This window comes from Calypte anna, chromosome 1 (genome assembly GCF_003957555.1).
Source record: "Calypte anna isolate BGI_N300 chromosome 1, bCalAnn1_v1.p, whole genome shotgun sequence".
In the NCBI taxonomy this organism is placed as follows: Eukaryota; Metazoa; Chordata; class Aves; order Apodiformes; family Trochilidae; genus Calypte; species Calypte anna.
In genome coordinates, this window is record NC_044244.1 from 50,495,124 (window position 1) to 50,512,686 (window position 17,563).

General features: G+C 43.4%; 1 protein-coding gene across 3 annotated transcripts; it reads left to right on the plus strand.

Annotated features, from left to right (window-relative positions):
* Positions 1 to 145: 145 nt before the first annotated feature.
* Positions 146 to 16,116, plus strand: DESI1 (desumoylating isopeptidase 1). 3 transcript variants are annotated; one of them, XM_030464371.1, is made up of 7 exons: positions 146 to 460; positions 8,491 to 8,559; positions 9,115 to 9,136; positions 10,073 to 10,142; positions 10,791 to 10,900; positions 11,737 to 11,859; positions 12,987 to 16,116. In XM_030464371.1, the coding sequence occupies exons 1-7, from the start codon at positions 211 to 213 to the stop codon at positions 13,078 to 13,080; spliced, it is 738 nt and encodes a 245-aa protein (XP_030320231.1). In that variant the 5' UTR covers positions 146 to 210; the 3' UTR covers positions 13,081 to 16,116. The 3 variants fall into 3 exon arrangements, with proteins under 3 accessions (XP_030320231.1, XP_030320299.1, XP_030320372.1); XM_030464439.1 differs by lacking the exon at positions 8,491 to 8,559; XM_030464512.1 differs by lacking the exons at positions 10,791 to 10,900; positions 11,737 to 11,859; positions 12,987 to 16,116 and adding an exon at positions 11,483 to 11,659.
* The last annotated feature ends 1,447 nt before the right edge of the window (positions 16,117 to 17,563 follow it).

The following is a 17,563-nucleotide window of genomic DNA, read 5'->3' on the forward strand; positions in this document are numbered from 1 at the left end:
CCTCCTTCCGGAAGACTCGCCTTCCCTCCTCGCGGATTGGCTGGGGAGCGCAAAGAGGGCGGAGGAGGAGCCAAACCTCAGCCAATGGCAGCGGGACTTCCCTGTCCCCGCCCACTGCGTGTAGCTCCGCCCCCTCACCCACCCCCTCCCGCAGCCCGGAACCGCCGCGCTGCATAACGGCGCAGTCGGGCCGGCTGCCGCTTGTCGCGCATGCGCAGAGGCAGCGTCGCCCTTTCCGTTCCGCTTGTCACCTCACGGCCGGTGCCGCGGGACCGGCGTTGCCCTCTCCCCTTCCCCCACCGCTTCCCGGCGCCCGGCGGCTGCCTGCCAGGGCTCCGGGTGCCGCCCGGCGGCCGTGTCCCAATCCTCATGGAGGAGCCTCTGGCCCTGCACCCTGTGAAGCTCTATGTGTACGACCTGTCCAAGGGCATGGCCCGGCGCCTTAGCCCCCTCATGCTGGGTAAGAGCACGGCGGGACCACCGGCACCGCCCCGCCCGCCCCTCCCGCCGCCGCCCCATCTCGGGGACTCCTGTTACCCCTCCCCCTCCACGGCCGCTGCGGCCCGGCCTCGCAGCCCCGGGAAGCGGGGCCGAAATCCCCCCCGTCAGCCCCGGGGGTGGCTTTCCCTTCCCGGTATGGCTCTGCCGAAGGATCGGCCCGGTGGGGAAGGGCTCCCTGAGGGTGCGGGCACCAGAGTGCGGCGGAGCCGGCGGCTGAAATAGGGCTTGGGGAGTGTGCGGGCCTGGCTTGGGGGCCGGTGCTGGGGAACGAAGTTTAGGCGCAGCATCCCCCTCTCCACGGGCAGCGGGGAGAGCTCTGTCGGTACGGCAGCTCTGGGTGAAGGGGATCCCGGCTCTTTGCCTGCCTTATTTACCCAAAGCTGATGAGAAGTGTTGCTTAGCTCCTGCGGTGAGGGAAAGCCCAGTACCCGACAGCCCAGCTGCTGTGACGCCTTGGCAGACAGGCTGAGCTGGAGAGCCCTGTTGCTGTTTAGGTTACCACCGAGTTCAGGCGGCTCCCTCCATGTTGTGGTGAGGCTGGACTTGGCCTTGCAGGGCTTGTGGCCCGCAGATATCCACCTGCTCCTTCCAGAGAGTTTGTAGAAGTTTGTTGTATGTGTGTTTCCGACTGAACCTTGGACAGGGGATGAGAAGGAAAGGGTTTGCTTCAAGTTTTGGAAGTGTGAAGCAGAAACATGATGAAAGAGTTTTGTGCCCATGGCCCGTGCCAGACCAGCAGTCTGTGGGAGATGAGACTTCTCAACAGGCTCAGTGCCTGAACAGATGGCTCTGAGTAATCTTGTTTTACAGTTTGTTGACATTCACTTTGCTGATCTCTTCTACGAGGAGATTCTGTGCTTTCGTGCATGCTTAAAATGAAATTCCAAGTAATTCTTAGCTTGAGGCTTCATATGTGTCAACAATAGGCTTGCAAAGATGAAAATACTGAAGAGGTCATATGTGATGTGCTCTGTTAGCCAGGCAGCAGTGATAATCTTGGGAAATGTGTATTTACCACGCTGGATAACCTCAAAACTTTGTGTGGTCAGAACTGCACCTGTTGTAGCCCTTGGGGAAATAACTGAACTGTTAGTTCATGATAGCAATGTTTTATCTTGTGCTAAGAGTTATAAATCTTAGGATACAGATTTCATGTGTTCATGATTTACCTGTGTTTGACTTTAGCAGATTTTAATTTAAGTAATCGTCTTACTTCAAAGTGTTGGTCCATGCAAAGACTTGTGCAGATGTAAGTTGTCACTATATATATCTCTGTACTGATCTTTATGTAGATAAAGTGCAGGCCTTGTAGCTGTTGTCTTACCCACAAAGTCAATCTTAGACTCTTGTGGCTTTCTGAATTTGCACATAAAAAGCACTTGGTGCTCAACTTCATTTTTGCTGCTTTTTATGCAATTCAAACAGCAATTTGAAAACTTTGTGCTTGAAATATGTCTTGGTGCTAAGTACCTAAGAAGTCTTAGTAATGAAAAGGAAAACTTAAATATCTGAACATGTCTCCCTGGAGTGTGGGAAGTGCAGATTGCTGGTACTGCCCAGTAACCAGATGAGCTCAGATGTGTTTTGGAACTGGGCCAACTAGGCCTGCGTGGTCACAGTGACAATGCAGACTGTGGGATAGTTGGGGTTATGGGTATCCAGCGACTTGATTGTCCCTAAAACAAATCATTGCTTCAGTATATTTTCCTTCAAGTTCAGTATCTTTTGTGCATTTGCACTTGGCTCTCTCTCATACCTCCAGATTATTTTAGAAACTACCCCAAGAGTAAAGTGACAGAGAGAGGACTGTTCTTGCCTGATGTACACACTTTTTTTCCCTTGAAGAACAGGGAAAGCTGTTGCTGCTTCTCTGTACATCAACTTCCAGATGTTTGTAGCTTCTTCAATTTATTTTGTCTGTGATGTTGATAAACTGTATGTCATCAGGGAAAGTCATAGAAATTGAAGGGGACAGGATTTCTTAGATGCTTTGGTGCTAAATATGTGTCATCTCTATTTCTGGTATGCTTCCTATAGATGCCAAGTTCAGCTGAAACAATGCTTTTGCTTTGAGTGATAATTGTATGTATACCTATGTTGAAATATATGTTTTAGAAAGAAGAAACAAGTATGATAATTGTGCTAAAATAAATTCCTAGCATGCTTGAAAACAAGCTCAAATCCCCCTTCCAGAGGGGGATGAATCCCTCCTAACGCAGCTGATTACTGTGAGAGCATCATCACATGGCATCTTTAATTGTGCTAATAGGATTCAGAGGCCTTATGGCTTATGTCAGTACAGCATTCAAGGATCAGCTCTCACTACTGTTTTCCTAACTTTTTCAGTATCAGCTCTGTGTTTTGTGATTTCCAGGTCTTTCTGTTGTCAAGGAATTATGAACCTGGAAGGCAGAGCTATACAGAACTGTACAGAACAGGATTTAGAGGAGTTTAGTCCTGCCCCTTGGGCACCTCCTCACTTTTCTTGGGAAGCTTACTCTTATTCTACCCAGACCACTATTGTTCTTCTTACTTTTATGCAAGTTTTCTGTCATTTTTTTCAGTGAATATTTCTGTTCTAAACTATATATAACCAAATAGCGCAGTTCAAATGACAAGTGGTGTGTTTAATTTTTGTGTGCTGTTTTATATGCATCTTCTCTGCAGTTACTGTTCCCCTTTCCTTCCCCATTCTCAGCCTGTGAGATGACATTTGTCTTTCCAGCAACATGATCTAATAATAATAAATATTAATTTGAATGGAATGAGATTTCTGTTTTCAAGATGGAAAACATAATCCACCTGATTCTGTAGGGGATAAAGAGGAAAGAAGAGCAGTTCAGGTAGCAGCACTTATTTTGAGGTAGATATCCAAAGACAGAGCAATCTTTAAGAAAGGTTACAATCCAGTTGCATCATAGCATTAAAGAAAAATGTCTTGCAGCTCTTAGAAATTCTCCTTTGCTGTAACATTACTGCTCATGTGATTCACAGAATGGGCGGGAGCTTAGTATATCACAGAATCTTTGCTCAGTGTAGCATAAATTTACTGAGGGCTGGCTGGGAGCATGTATTGGATGAGATTTTTAGGTGGTGTAGGGACTCAACAGCCCAGAAGAAATGGTAGCAAAAGGCAACTGCAAAAAGGAGGTGCCTTCTGCATTCTTTTTTTTTCCCCAGCCCCAGTGCATTACTCTGCCTCTCCTCCACCCATTCTGAAGACCTGTGAATTGCTTCAGTGTGAGATTCCATCAGCATTTGCTCAGGATTTCATTAAAATCAAATGCATTGCCCTCCCCCCAATCTAGCCTACTTCTTGGTCTCTCTGGGCACCTCAAGGAGAAGGGAACTGAAGCATAGTCCTCCCTTTCCGTTAATTTGTTATTTCAGTTGAGTACCCTGGGCAGCACAGGAGAAAGTGCTTGGCTAATCAGCATAATATTCCAGTCAAAAAGGGTAGGAATCTTAATGGATTGGCCTAAGGAAATTGCAGTACTGTGCAAAGCAATGCACTGCTAGAAATACCCATGCTGGTTGACCAAATTGTGCTGCTTCCAGTTCCACAGGAGACCAGTTCACTACTTTTTTGGGGTTCTCTTAGGATCTTCTGGGGCTTGTGTATCCATTGCAGAGCATAGATATGGTGTTAAATATACCAAGGTTCCTATTGTTTCTTTACAGCTCAGGGATGGGTATTGTTCTTGAGCTGAAGGATGGATGACCTAAGCGCTGAATGGGCTAAACTAAGCACCCATCCCCTTGTTTAATTTCTTCATGTCTTGGAACTCTTCTCTCCGTCAGCCTAGTAATTTGGATTAATATTCAAGTGCCACTTTCATTGGATATTTAAAATGCAGAGGAATAAACTATGGTTTGTGGCCCTCAAGATTTAAAAATGCTTAAATAGATTGGTGAGCATCTTATCTCCCTTCTACTTGGCCTTCCAGATAAATGCAAGCATGGAAGTAATCCTGATTATATTCTAAAATTAATACAGGGTTGCTTTTTTCAAAATGTCCTCATACCCTAACAGTGACTGTCTCCTGAATCAGTTGTACAACAAACAAATCTATTTCATTCTTCACATTCCTGTGACTAAGCTGAGAGTCCAGAAATTGTTTAATGAATTTGAATGTTGTCTTTTTCTCATAGGTTTCTGGTTCATGTAAGCACCATGAAAGTATTTGAGTTAGGAATGTTGTAAAGAAAGATAACTGCAAATAAAAAAACCCCAAACTTGTTTACTGGCCAGATGATACCCTGCCTTTTTCAAACAATTTGAATCTTTGAGATGCTTAAGCACATAGATCTATGCTGAATTGGCATCCCCTCCTGAGTTCTAGTGAATATTTTTAGGAAAGATCCATATAAACACTTAAAGATCAAGTGTGTGATCAGACTTCCAAAGACTGATGAGCTGTCACCCTAAACTCTCACAGATACAGCCCAGTAACTTTCCTGTCCAGGTTTGTGGTCTGTCACAAACTCAAAGGAGCTTGACTTGCATTAGCTCTTAATGGGATCAGATCAAATTAAGCTGAATTGCTTCACATTTACTGCAGGCTGAGTTTGCACACAGGCAATTACCAGGAGACACCTGATACCTGGTAACTTGACAATGTGCACTAATTGTTGTGTAATTAAGTGTGTACATCTGAAATTGCAACACTCTGTCCTGCTCAACAGCCCTCTGTCCCTTGAAATATTTAAACTCTCTAGGCATCTCACTGTTCCTCTGTTTTACCTGGATGAACCACAGATCCCATTGGGACATTTGTCTCTGGCATTATATACGTGTGCATCACTTGGATTAGCTTTGCTCTAGCTACTGAGTGAAGGGCAATACCTGCAATTTAACAGCTTTGCAGATCAGACAAATGATTGAGGAATCACACTTTCCTATGTAGTCATAGACAGCTTCAGGTTATGAACAAGTGTGTTGGTTTTGGTAGCAGTACCAGCATGTAATTTTCCCTACATTGCAATGTGCCACAGGAATTTAAGGTCTTGTGGGAAGAGCATGAGATGCGATGGTGTCTGCCAGTATCCTCGATGGTATTTGCTCTCAGTTCTATGCCCCTCAATTGACTATGGGATGTAAGCTCTACTGCTCTGTAGCATTATTTGGGGAGCCTTCCTGGCAAGCTTGACCTTCTATTTTTTTTTAAGCTTGACAGTGCTGCCAGAAGCAGCTTAATTGGTGTCACTGCAAGGCCTGGATACAACTTGTGCCTTAGCAGGGCTGTGCTCATGCTCTCACTTGGACAGCTAGATTTGGAAACAGCAGTTCCATTCCTTTCTTGGTCATACTGTTGGGGTTGGGGTTGGTGTGTGTATATCAAGCCTTCAGAGGCTGCAAGCAACATGTTTTGTATATGGTGGACAATGTCCATCAGCAGGCAGATGTAACTCCTTATCACAGGCTGATTGCTTATGTGAGCTTGTTAGGAGTAACAGTGGTTGTGAGCTGTCACTGCCTCTCTTCAGTGTCCAAGTCTGAGAGAGGAAAAGAAGAGTCATAGAATCACAGAATGGTTTGGGTTGGAAGAGACCTTAAACATCATCTAGTTCCAACCACCCTGCATAGGCAGGGACACCTCCCACCAGACCAGGTTGTCCAAGGCCCCATCCAGTCTGGCCTTGAATGCTTCCGGGGACGAGGCTGCCACATCTTCTTTGGGCAACCTATTCCAGCATCTCACCTCCCTCACAGGAAAGAATTTCTTCCTAATGTTCAGCCTAAACCCTCTTCAAGTTTGAAACCATTTTCAAACTTGTCATTATAGGAGTCACATAGGAAAATCACCAACAGAGACAAAAATTCAGGAGGAAGATGACAGTGTGAAGGTCTGTACAAAACCTCTTGCTTAATGCAGCAGACATACAACACTGAGATTCTTGCTGAGCAGCAGGAAGGGAGCTGCCCAGGTTCCTTGAAAGCTGGAGGCCATTGACTTGTTCCTCTGTCGGTCAATTTGGAGTTGAGATGACAGCAACCAGCTGTACATGTGGGAAACTGCAGCAGCATACCAAAAGTTCTTGGTCTTGGATGTCTCTAAGTTAATGCATATGTGGCCAGTAAAGGCAGGTTTCTTAGACATAGGATTTCCCAATGGTGGTGTCACTGAAGAGGCTTGCACAGCTTCTGACCAAGCACGGTCCACAAGTGGCAGAATGGGATTTTATTTTGTTTTCAGCAGGCTGGAGAGCTACCATGGATACCTTATTGTCATCACTGCTGCAGATCTGGCATGTTTTCCACAATGACAGCCTGGTTAATGTCTTACAGGAGCCAAGCAAAAACAGCAGGTCAGCAGCTCCATTAAGATTGTCAAACCAGTGCTTGGCACAAATTGACCTGGCCGAGAAGCTTCAGACAGATCTGCCTCATGAAGACAGGCAGCTTTACTTGCCAAGACCTGTTCTATTATTGCCCTAGCAGTTCCTGTCTGTTGTTGGCCATGGATTTTGTATGCAGCAGCCAGAGAGGAGCCCCTCAGGCTTCATCTGCCGTGTCATGCAAAGTCCTTTCCTGAATTTGGTCTGGGTTTCATTCATGCAATCAGATGGTGGAAAGGGACTTCTAAAGGTCTTGCTCAAGGTAGATGGGGCAAGAGCATATTCTTCAGGGCCCTGAGCCCAGTTCTGAGTATCTCCTGGGATGGAAATCCCACATGCTTTCTGGAGCCCTGCCCCCAGTGTTTGACCACCTTCATGGTAATTTGTTTTTCTCCTCTTGCTGAGTTGGGAATTTCCCATTGCCCATCTGGCACCTATTGCCTTTTACTGTGCACCTCTGAGCAGAACAAGGTTCCCTTTTCTCCGTACTCACTGAGTAGTCATAATCAGCAATAAGAACTCTTGGCCTTTTCTTCTTGAGCACACCAGTTATCTCAGCTGCTCTTCAATGCAGCAAGTGTATGTCAGTGTATTTTGTGCTGGAGGCATCCAAAAATGAACACAGCACTCTAGATGTGGTCTCACAAGTGGTGAACAGAGGCGAATAGTCCCCTCCCCTGAGCTGCTGGCTGCAGTCTTGCTAGAGCAGCCCAATGTGTGGTAGTTTTTGCAGCAATGATCTTGTCAAGTAGGTGTTGTAATTGCTCGAGCAGGTTCTCAGCAGCACCCATGATGTTGCCAGCATCTGCTGTAACTTTTCCACCTGCACGCAGAATCTGGGTGTCTTTCATCATTTGCTGGAAATGTGTGTGAAAGTAAATATTAAGGTGTTCTTTTTTCCACTTAGTATACAAAAGCACAGATACTATTCCAGTGTGTGCTGTCTTTGAAAGTTTGTTTCTTTGCCCTGAAGGATAAAGTTCAAGTTTCTAGTGGAAAAAGGTGATTTAGTGTGAACGAATGTGTAATAGATTGTTAACAGATATGCAGAAGGCTAATTACACAAATCCAAATGGTAGATCCTGTCACGGACCATCTGCTAAAGTTAGGGCAGTGTGTGATGCCCTGCATCATGTGTTGCTAATGAGCCTGAAAGTTTCTGGCAGCTCTAGAGCCCTAAGAAAAAGCTCTGATGGGGAAGGTGTGGAACAAGGGTTGGAGGGCTGAGGAGCACAGTAGCATGGGACACAGTAAAGGGGCAGCAAATGTTTCTTAGGTGTTGCAACACACTGCTCTGTTTCTCTCATCATTGCTACTATCTTTTGGCCCTCATCCTACTCTCTGCCTACGTTTTTGTGCAATGGGTTGACAGTGAATATGTTTGCTGCCTAGCTGTGATTCATAGTAGTGACAGATCAGTCCACCTACTTCAAAACTCTGTGTGCTCACTTCGTTTTATGTCTCTATTGTCACAACAGACTTTTCTCTGCCTCCACTCTTATGTGACCCTTGTATGAAGCAGGTATCTACCTCTGTGCCTATTTTGCTTCAGACTTTAGCAGATAAAATATGGTAGTGATTGCACATAATATTTTTTCCAGAATTCTTGAAAAATTATCCTCATAAGTTTTGTTCCTCTCCTTTACCCAGGCCTGATAATGACAGAAAGCTGGTTTTACCCTGGAGGGAGGACTCATGAAGAACTATGGCTTCTTCAAAGTAGTATATTCAATCTTGGCACTTAGTAGTATATCCAATCTTGGCACTTACAGACCAAAGTACCTGTGGCAGGAGAGTAGGAGGGGACAAGTACCTTAAGACCAGGCACTTGAATACTGTGTTTTAAAAAGGACCTCAGCTTTGAGGCTGAGTTTAAAGGAGAACAGTATGGAGACATAATGGTCTGTGTCACTAAAAAAGAAAAGTGAATACTTTGTGCTGACTGCAGTTATAAAATCAGTAAAATTCAACTCTTCCGATCCTGAGTCCAGTTGCAGGAAAAGGTTTCTTTTCTTAGTTTGTAGGCATAAGCCCTAGAAAAGTAAGCACTGGCAGGATTGGATGGCATTGACGCCTCTGCATGCAGGAGGGGAAAAGTACAGCACTAGAGTGGATAGAGTAGTTAAACATTCTGTTTCTTTAGAAGTTCTGGGATGAAATCTTTGGTATTACTGTCATAGTGTAATAGCAAGCATGGTTCCTAAGTGAATGACAAAAAGTAGGCTGAGATCTGGAAAATATGTTGCTAATAACTCTTCTTTTCTTTGCATACAGGGAAACAGCTGGATGGCATCTGGTAAGTGACTGGATTTAAATTGCATAATGTGTGTTGAACAGTGTGTGATGTAGGAAGTATTTTCAATATGAGATTATGTATGCTTCAGATCCTAGGGACATCTTGGTGCTGAAGAGAGACCACGGCACTTTTTGTTCCTGAATACAGACTGGCAGTGGGGTGATGTACGGTAGTCAGGTGCTGCTTAAGCTCCTCCATTCAAAGCTCAGTGGACCCCATGAAACAAAGTATTGGTAGTAGTTGTGTTTTAGTTCACTTGTACACTTTTTCAGGAGTAGGATGTTGTCCTTGTCCCAGGCACCTTGTCTTCTAGTTGCAGGCATGACTAAACATGAGATTAAGGGAGTAGGTGGGAAGAAGGTATTACAGAATCAGGTCTTCTGGCTTGTAAGAAGGATGTAGCAGTGGCCACAGTTACAAAACACCCCCCCAGTTTGCTGTTACTCCTGTCAAGAGCTTGTTTAAAAGCAACAAGCTTAAAACAAATACTCGTCCATTCATTTTCTTCTCTATTCCACTACCTCCACAGATTTTCAGACCTTCTTCTCTGTTGGTGTCTATCAGACATACACTGGTCTCAGTGTGGTAGCAGGGCTTGCTCTGTCTCTTATCTCTATGATTTCACCCTCAATCTTTTAGCTGAAAGAGGCTGCTGGACATCTCATTCTGGTGTGGAAGGCACTCTCTTCCTATGTTCCTTCATGCTAGAGCACTCAGCTGAGCTCTTTTTCAGCTGCTTACAGAGCTACAGTAGGTTTGATAATCATTGCTTCCATATTTACTCGTGTCCCAGCAGATCCTGTTCCTACTCACAGAAGCACTTGGACGTTTTCTATTCACTTCACGATGCCTTTGAACATATAAATTTACCAGGGATTTATGTGCTAGGTTAATATTTCCTTTATTTCACCCATTTTTTTTTGTTCTCTGTGGCAGGCACACCTCCATAATAGTCCATAAGGATGAGTTCTTCTATGGCAGTGGAGGCATCTCCAGCTGTGCACCTGTAAGTTAAACGTATGTTTCTGGTAAGATAATGTGTGTGAGAAGGTTACCTGATCAGAATTGCTCATGTCACTGCCTTTTAAAAGATCTGGAAGAGGTGTCTGAATTCAGCCAAATGTGGCTGCTTGCCATGGTTGCCCAGGATGTCTAAGGAAAATGGAGCATGGACAGTGGGTTTAAGCCCAACTAAATACAGGTTAGGGATTGTTTCTGCTGGTAGTCTGCCTATACAGGACTTCTGTAGCTGCATTGTCAGTGACTTCTTTGCTAACACTGTATTAATTCTGTAGCTGGTATCACACAGGCTTGGCAACCCAAAGCATCCTTTTTTTTTCAAGAAGATGCTTTGTCAGACCTTTCTGTTCTTTGTGAGGCAAAACTGATGCCATTATTGTAAGGCAGGATTTTGCTGTAGCTTAGAGTTTTCAGTGCAAAGAGCCAAGTATACAAGCTGAAATATAAGTTGCATGGTACTTCTCATTCTCTGAGTGCAGAATGGGGGAGGCCAGTAGGGCTTTTTATTTGACAAACATACCAAAAGTTCTTCCTTTTGTGCCTAGAGAAGCCATAACAGTTTTAATCAGTAGAGTCCTCCAAAATAATTCAGTCTATTCATTTAACATTGGTTTTTGGATGTTAATTTTTACAGGGAGGGACACTTCTTGGCCCCCCGGACACAGTTGTTGACCTGGGGAACACTGAAGTCACAGAAGAAATTTTTCTGGAATATCTTTCCTCTTTGGGGGAATCTATGTTCCGGTAAGTAGCAGTTTGTACCATTGAATGTGTGTAGCAAAATAGGCCATCAGGGGAAGGGGTGCAGAATGGAGGAAGGTATTATGAAACCAATCCTGCTCACAGAGCTTTGTCTCATTAAGTGTATTGTTTGATACTTTGCAATTAGTGAACTGGAACTGTTGCACAATACACAAGAAGCTACCAGCTAGACAACCCTCTAGCAGACCAATCTTAAGCTAGGCTGGGAGAGCATTCTGCCAGCAAGTCTTTCACAATGGTTTTTGGCTGTTTGGTTTGGTGGTTTGGTGGTTTGTTGTTTTTCTTTTTTTCATAAATGGGCTACTGCCTGAAATACCTTCGAGATAATCAGCAGGGAAAATGAAAGCACTATAGGAAATATTTCAATAAATAGTGCTTTGCTCCAGGAGTTGTAGGTGAAGCTGCCAGATTTCAGATGAGTAAAAGCAAGGTCTTGACTTCTAGGGAGTCTACTCTACTTCTGACAAGAATAGGAGACCGTAACATTTAGAGTTCTCGCTACATTTCCATGTCAATAATTCCTGTGATTTTTTTTCCTTATTCTTTCTATGGTTTTAATTGAAGGACTTGACCTCACCCTCCAAAAAAAAAAAACATTGTATAAAGTCAGTGATGCAGAGAGATGTCATTTTCCACCCTGATTCAACTGAATTTGAGGGTGAATTGATGTCTGTATTTTATCTATTTGCCTTACAATTCTTTGTGGGCAAAAAAGTGCTAAGGTAAGGAGATGTTCCTCATTAGTGGTCTGTTTTTCTGCTTGTTAGACTTGTTAGTGCTGAGTCTGTTTTTTTAATGTTTCCTTTCCTGTGACACAGAGGAGAGTCTTACAATCTCTTTGAACATAACTGCAACACCTTCAGTAATGAAGTGGCACAGTTCTTGACAGGAAGAAAAATCCCTTCCTACATCACTGACCTTCCATCTGAAGTTCTTGCTACGTAAGTATTCCCGCTCCTCTTTTCTGCAGCCTATAGCTTCATCCTAATGCTTCAACATTTGACAGAGCCAGAGGTACCAGTTTCTGCCTGAAGTCTCTTGAAAATCAGCAGAAGAGTAAGGAGAGGATGCTGTTTTCTTTACTTCAACACTTACAGCACTATGACAGGTGCTGACTGGCATTGGCATTACTGCCTTTAACTTAAACTACTTATTTTGTGATGGTTTCTTATGTCTGACCAGAGAAGCACAGACAGTTTCAGAAAATGGTGCGAGTTTTTTTGTCTTAAAAAAACCAGTATCTATTAAAGGTCACTCCTCTTCCTCAAAGCACTCTAATTGCAGTGAAGGTGACAGTGAAGACACAGGGGAGATGTAATTTTAAAATTAACCCTGCATCTTTAAGCTAGGACTGGATGGAAAAAGCAGATAGGAAAAAGAGGAAGTAAAGAATTCCTATCTGGTGGTTCAGCTCAACTATTTTTCTGTTAATTTTTTTTTTTAATCTTAGCTAGTGAGGATCCCAGTGGGATGATTTGAGTTGCATCGTTTAGGTTTTATTTCTCATAGCAGTGGTATACCACATTATTTGGGAGACACACGTCTTCTACCCTAAGCTTTTATTGCTTCGGATTTCTCAAAATCAGATAAAGTCTCTTAACGAGTGAGTCATACTGAAAGATAAACCAGGTGCTACAGATTGCAACAGAAATTATTCTGTGAGTGTTGAACCATTGGCTTGTTAAGGGAGCTAGAGCTATTCTTCCAGTGGTCTTTAACATTGATGCAGCACTGCAATTGCACAACAAGGATTTTGTTCACACACTTAAGTAGAATATATTACTAAAAGCCAGTTTCACATAGAGTATTACCTCATTAGCCATCTGGACATTTTAGGATTCAGAATGAGCTTATATAAAATTATGTTTAATATTCTTAGTTATTAAACAGTAAACTCTCTTTAACAGGTTAAATTAGTTTGCTTAGGTTGTGGTGGAAGTCTGTTCTTCAGATTTGCTTCTGCAATATTGGTTTAATTGGATGTTAGGAAGTGAGTGCGCTTCAGTAGTAAACAGCAAAAGTTCTCCATTGAGTAAACTCTGAGATTGTTTATTTTTTACCTTCTCAGACCCTTTGGACAAGCTTTAAGGCCCCTCCTGGACTCCATCCAGATTCAGCCACCTGGAGGAAATACCTTCAGCAGACATAATGGACAGAGCTAACAGGAGTGACCCAGTGTGCCCAGCCTCACCAGGCCTCTTCCTTTTTAAACCTGAATCTACCAGATTTCTATTTTATAATTTCCCATCATAATTAACTCTACAGAAATTATGAGTTTTAAAATTTCCTGGGAAGAGGATTTATCAGGGTGCATGTAAGACAATACTACCAAAAAGATTGCCATAATTTCTAATAGTATTATACTAATTTATAAAGGCTGTCTTGTCTGACTAGGCTGATACTTTCTAAGGAACTCTCATGCTGGTAAGTGGGAATTCATTCCATGAGCATTCAAAGGCAAGTTACACAGTTTTGAGTAAATAAGTGGATGTCTTAGCCATCCCTTGCAGGCTTGCATCTCTTTCTCTCGTCACTGTCTGTATTATGGGGGCATCTGCTGAGATCAGTAGCAAAAAGACAAAGGAAGTAAGTATTGGTAATCTAGGAAGTGAAGGTGTCCCAGGATTAGTCTTCTAATGTATTTCATTGGCATCATGTTATTTGCTCAGGAGAAAGCTGAACTCATCTGGTCAGAATATATACAGTGGCACAGCTGTGTGGGGAAGGTGATCAAGCTGAACTGTCTGTCAGTGTCACACTCAGAAGCTGAAACTTTCAATGGGACTAGTAGTGTGTGGGAGGGAGGCTGGAGCTGATGGTTACCAAGAACCTTGTAATGCTAGATCCAAGAGTTTTGGGGGAAGAAACAGCTGAAAGAACAAAGTCTTGCACGAAGAAGTGGTGGAAATAAATTTGGGTGAAAGTAAAATGAAGTTAAATGTTTCCTTTTCTTGCATGTAGCTAATCAGCAGATAGACAGAACTTTGTTAACTATTTAGCTTTGCATAAGAACTGTTTCTTGTGGTTTTCTTACCAAGCCAGAGTTACAGTACAGTAAGGCAGGAATAGTTTCACAACAATAATATAGGGTTCATCAATTCTGCCATCAGTATCTAGTTGCAGACACGGTAGGAATTCCAGCTTTCTTTGAGGCTACTGTCCTTTCCAGAGCAGTCAAGCACATCACAGGGCTCTGCTGAAGTGTAAGAGAAATAGAGGGTAGGTTTCCCCAAATGCAAAGAAAATGAAGAAGAGTAAAATTAAGCTTTTCTGTGGAACAACTGCGTTTATTGGGATACATGCAGAAGCAGTCCTGTTCTTAGACTGACATTAGAATGTATCAATACTGCAACTTCTAGTTTAATATTCTTACAGCTTTGCAATTATTTTCAGTGAAAAAAGATAATGGGAATGAGAGAATAGACGCACTGATTTCTTTTCTTGCATGTATATACACTATTTTGCTGACCATTTTTGTAGCAGTTAGATTTAGGAAGGAACACAAGAAAGACATGGGACAAACCCCAGAACGTTGCTGATGCCCCATAAATGGGGATTGCACATCCCCGATGCTCCTGAAAAAGCATCTATGCAAATGTATAGCCCTTGGTCCAGTGGTTTGTTGTGAAAAATGTTGCTGCAAGTTCAGTCCTGCATCTCAAACTTCTGGCACTGGAAACTTCCTTGCATACATAAAGGAGATTTTTTTTGTCTGTTAGGTTGTTTCTCTGAGTAACAGTTTCTCACACTGTTACTCAGCGTGGACTATAATGGTTTATATTTTTGAAGGGCAGGAACAGAGGAGAAGTGCAGTAACTCTGTCAAATGATCTGTTACCCTGCACCTTGTGGAATCACTGCACAAGTGGAAGTAGAGCACTGTCAGTCCATTTTGCAGTTTTGTGCCTACCTGCTCTTGGTGTGCAGCAGTGGCCCTTGTAGCCCAGATCTTTTTTTTTTTTTCTTTTTTTTTTTCCCCCCCATGTAATTCTCTGTTTGTGCCATCAACTTCTCCTTAAGCATTTCATTTGATGGACTGGACAACTGTAGCAGTTAGCATAGATGGGTTTATACAAAAGCTTTCAACATTTCCCAATCAAAATGTCCCATTTGCAGAAAGCATGCTGTAATAAATCATTTATGAATGCCGTTTTGGTGCTTCTGAAGGAAGGATTGGTGTTTCTTTTTCTGCTAAGCCAAAGCTTAGTTTTCCTGTTTAGTACGTATATCCTTTCCAGCCTTTTCCCATACTTCATTCTGTCAAGAGTAACCAGTATCTTATCTTAATACACACACATAACTGTGCCACAAAATGTGTATGTAGCATGTTAGAGATTTTGGAGCTTCCTCAGTTGAACAGGTATACTTAAGCTGGATACAGTGGAGCCCACATATAGGTATGCTTGTTTGTCACCTGCAGGCAGCACAGCTGTGAGAGCTTTCCTTTCAGCAAACTTTCCCTTCAGATACAGCTGCCTGTGGTGGAAGCACTGGTGCCAGAGTTTCTGCCCCAAGCTCTTGCACAATGGGGATGTCCCCTGTATGTCCACTTCAGAGATCCTGAGCCTTGTTTCTTTTCAGGAGGCAGGAAAGAAGAGGAAGATGTTCATTCCATGCATTTTGCAATCTGTCTTTCCCCCCCCAAGCAGACTATTTGTGGAGATAATGCTGCTACTTCAAGGTCAATGGGTAAAATTTCACTAGGCCAGATACTGTTTGCAATAGCCAAGGTGCTCCTAGAGGGTCTCCTGGGCTCAGGACCTACTCAGCTGCATGGCAAAAGAATTGTAGGAGGGAATCCTGTTTGCTTAATCTTACTGGGTAAGGAGGCCCCTGTACCTTGTAGGCCCCTTAGAAAACCCATTTTCTCCAAAGATGATTAGGTGCAAATTGCAGAACTGTGCCCCCCAGCATTCCACCAAGTCATACCTGCTCGTAGGAATATAAACTAGACAAAGAAGTGTGTGTAAGTGTACATAGCTGAGAAATTTCAGCCAACTGATGGACAAAGGAGCAGGGAAACTGAACTCCTGAAAGGGAGCAGAACCGTTTTGCCCAAACTTCCTATTCTGTCTTGTATTGCTGGGTTTCCCCTGTGCCATTTAAAAAATGTTAATAATGTCTTTAGGCAGAAAGTGATGGTTTGATTTATTGGTGTTTTTTTCATTTTTTTCTATTGCAATAAAAGAAATGCAGCAAGTTTTCCTGTTTGACTGTATGTGTCTGCATAGCTGCCCAGTGAATGCAGCTGTGCTGAAATCCTCTTCATCCTGGTCCCAGGATGTGCTAGCTACTGTAGCAGTGGCTGCTGCCCTTCGTAGAATCATAGAATTGGCTGGGTTGGAAGGGACCTCAGAGATCATCGAGTCCAACCCTTGAACCACCGTTGCGCTTACCAGACCATGGCACTGAGTGCCACATCCAGTCTCTTTTTAAATATCTCCAGGGATGGAGAATCCACTACTTCCCTGGGCAGCCCATTCCAATGCCTGATCACCCTCTCCGTAAAGAAATTCTTTCTAATATCCTATCTAGCCTAAACCTCCCCTGGCACAACTTAAGACCATGCCCTCTTGTCTTCCCTGGAACTGGTTACAGGCAATATTCTTGTTTAAGTTTGGGAAATTTATTCTTCTGTAAACAGCATGGTATCTTAGCAAGATCACGCTCCTGAGGCCTGGCACAGCTTAGATGAGGTGAATGAAGACACAACAGTAGGTGTTCTGTGAGCACAGGTTTGTGCAGCCCTTGCTCATCTAAGTGTGCAAGGATGAAATGTTCACTGTAGTTGGCTGAAGAAGAGGCCTAACAGGGTTTAAAGATAGGAAAAGACTCTAAGCTTTTGCGTGTTGATGCTACTACCTTCAAAAGAAAAAAAGCCTTACAAAGTAGAGTTCATGCCTGGTTTCCTCTGGGGCTGCAGAGTGGATATTGTCAAGGGTTATGTAGCACTGCGCTGCCCATCATGCCACAGGATGGGTTGTTAGGGAGCAGAGGGAGTGTCTGGCTCTGGGGAAGAGACAATTTCTGCCTGGTTCAGCCTTCTGAATGCTTATCAGTGGCATCCAAATGATAAACCACACAATTTGCTCTTGGTGTAAGGGTTTGTATCGGTGTAATACAGAAGAGGCCTTGCAGCAGAAAGGAGCTTTAAGAAATATTCATGATTAGTGTTCATTTTGTTGTTATTCAGATGAGGTGCTGGTTTGCTGTCAAATACCAGTGCTAGCCCCAAATAAAGTTCCTGGAAATGCATATAGAAGGAAAACTTTGCCTTTAATGGCAGACCTAGACTGTATGTTGTAACCCAGCACTCACAGTAATTTACTTTGTGCATTTCTAACAGAGTACTTGCCCTTGCTACTTGTAACAGAGTTTATTCAGGACAGCTGCTGCCTATGTGGCAGTCAAGGGAACATACCAAGAATGGTTTAAGTGTAAAGTATGAAATGACCAGAACAGACACAGCAGCCATGTCTCCAGAGCTAACCCAGTTGAAGGGACAAGCTGTGTACACAGCCACAGACTTCAACTAAAGGTCAACTTGTACTCTTCTGGAAACCAAGATGGTACAAGTCATCATCATAGAATCATGATAGAATGATTTGGGTTGGAAGGTACTTTAAAGACCATTCAGTTCCAAGCC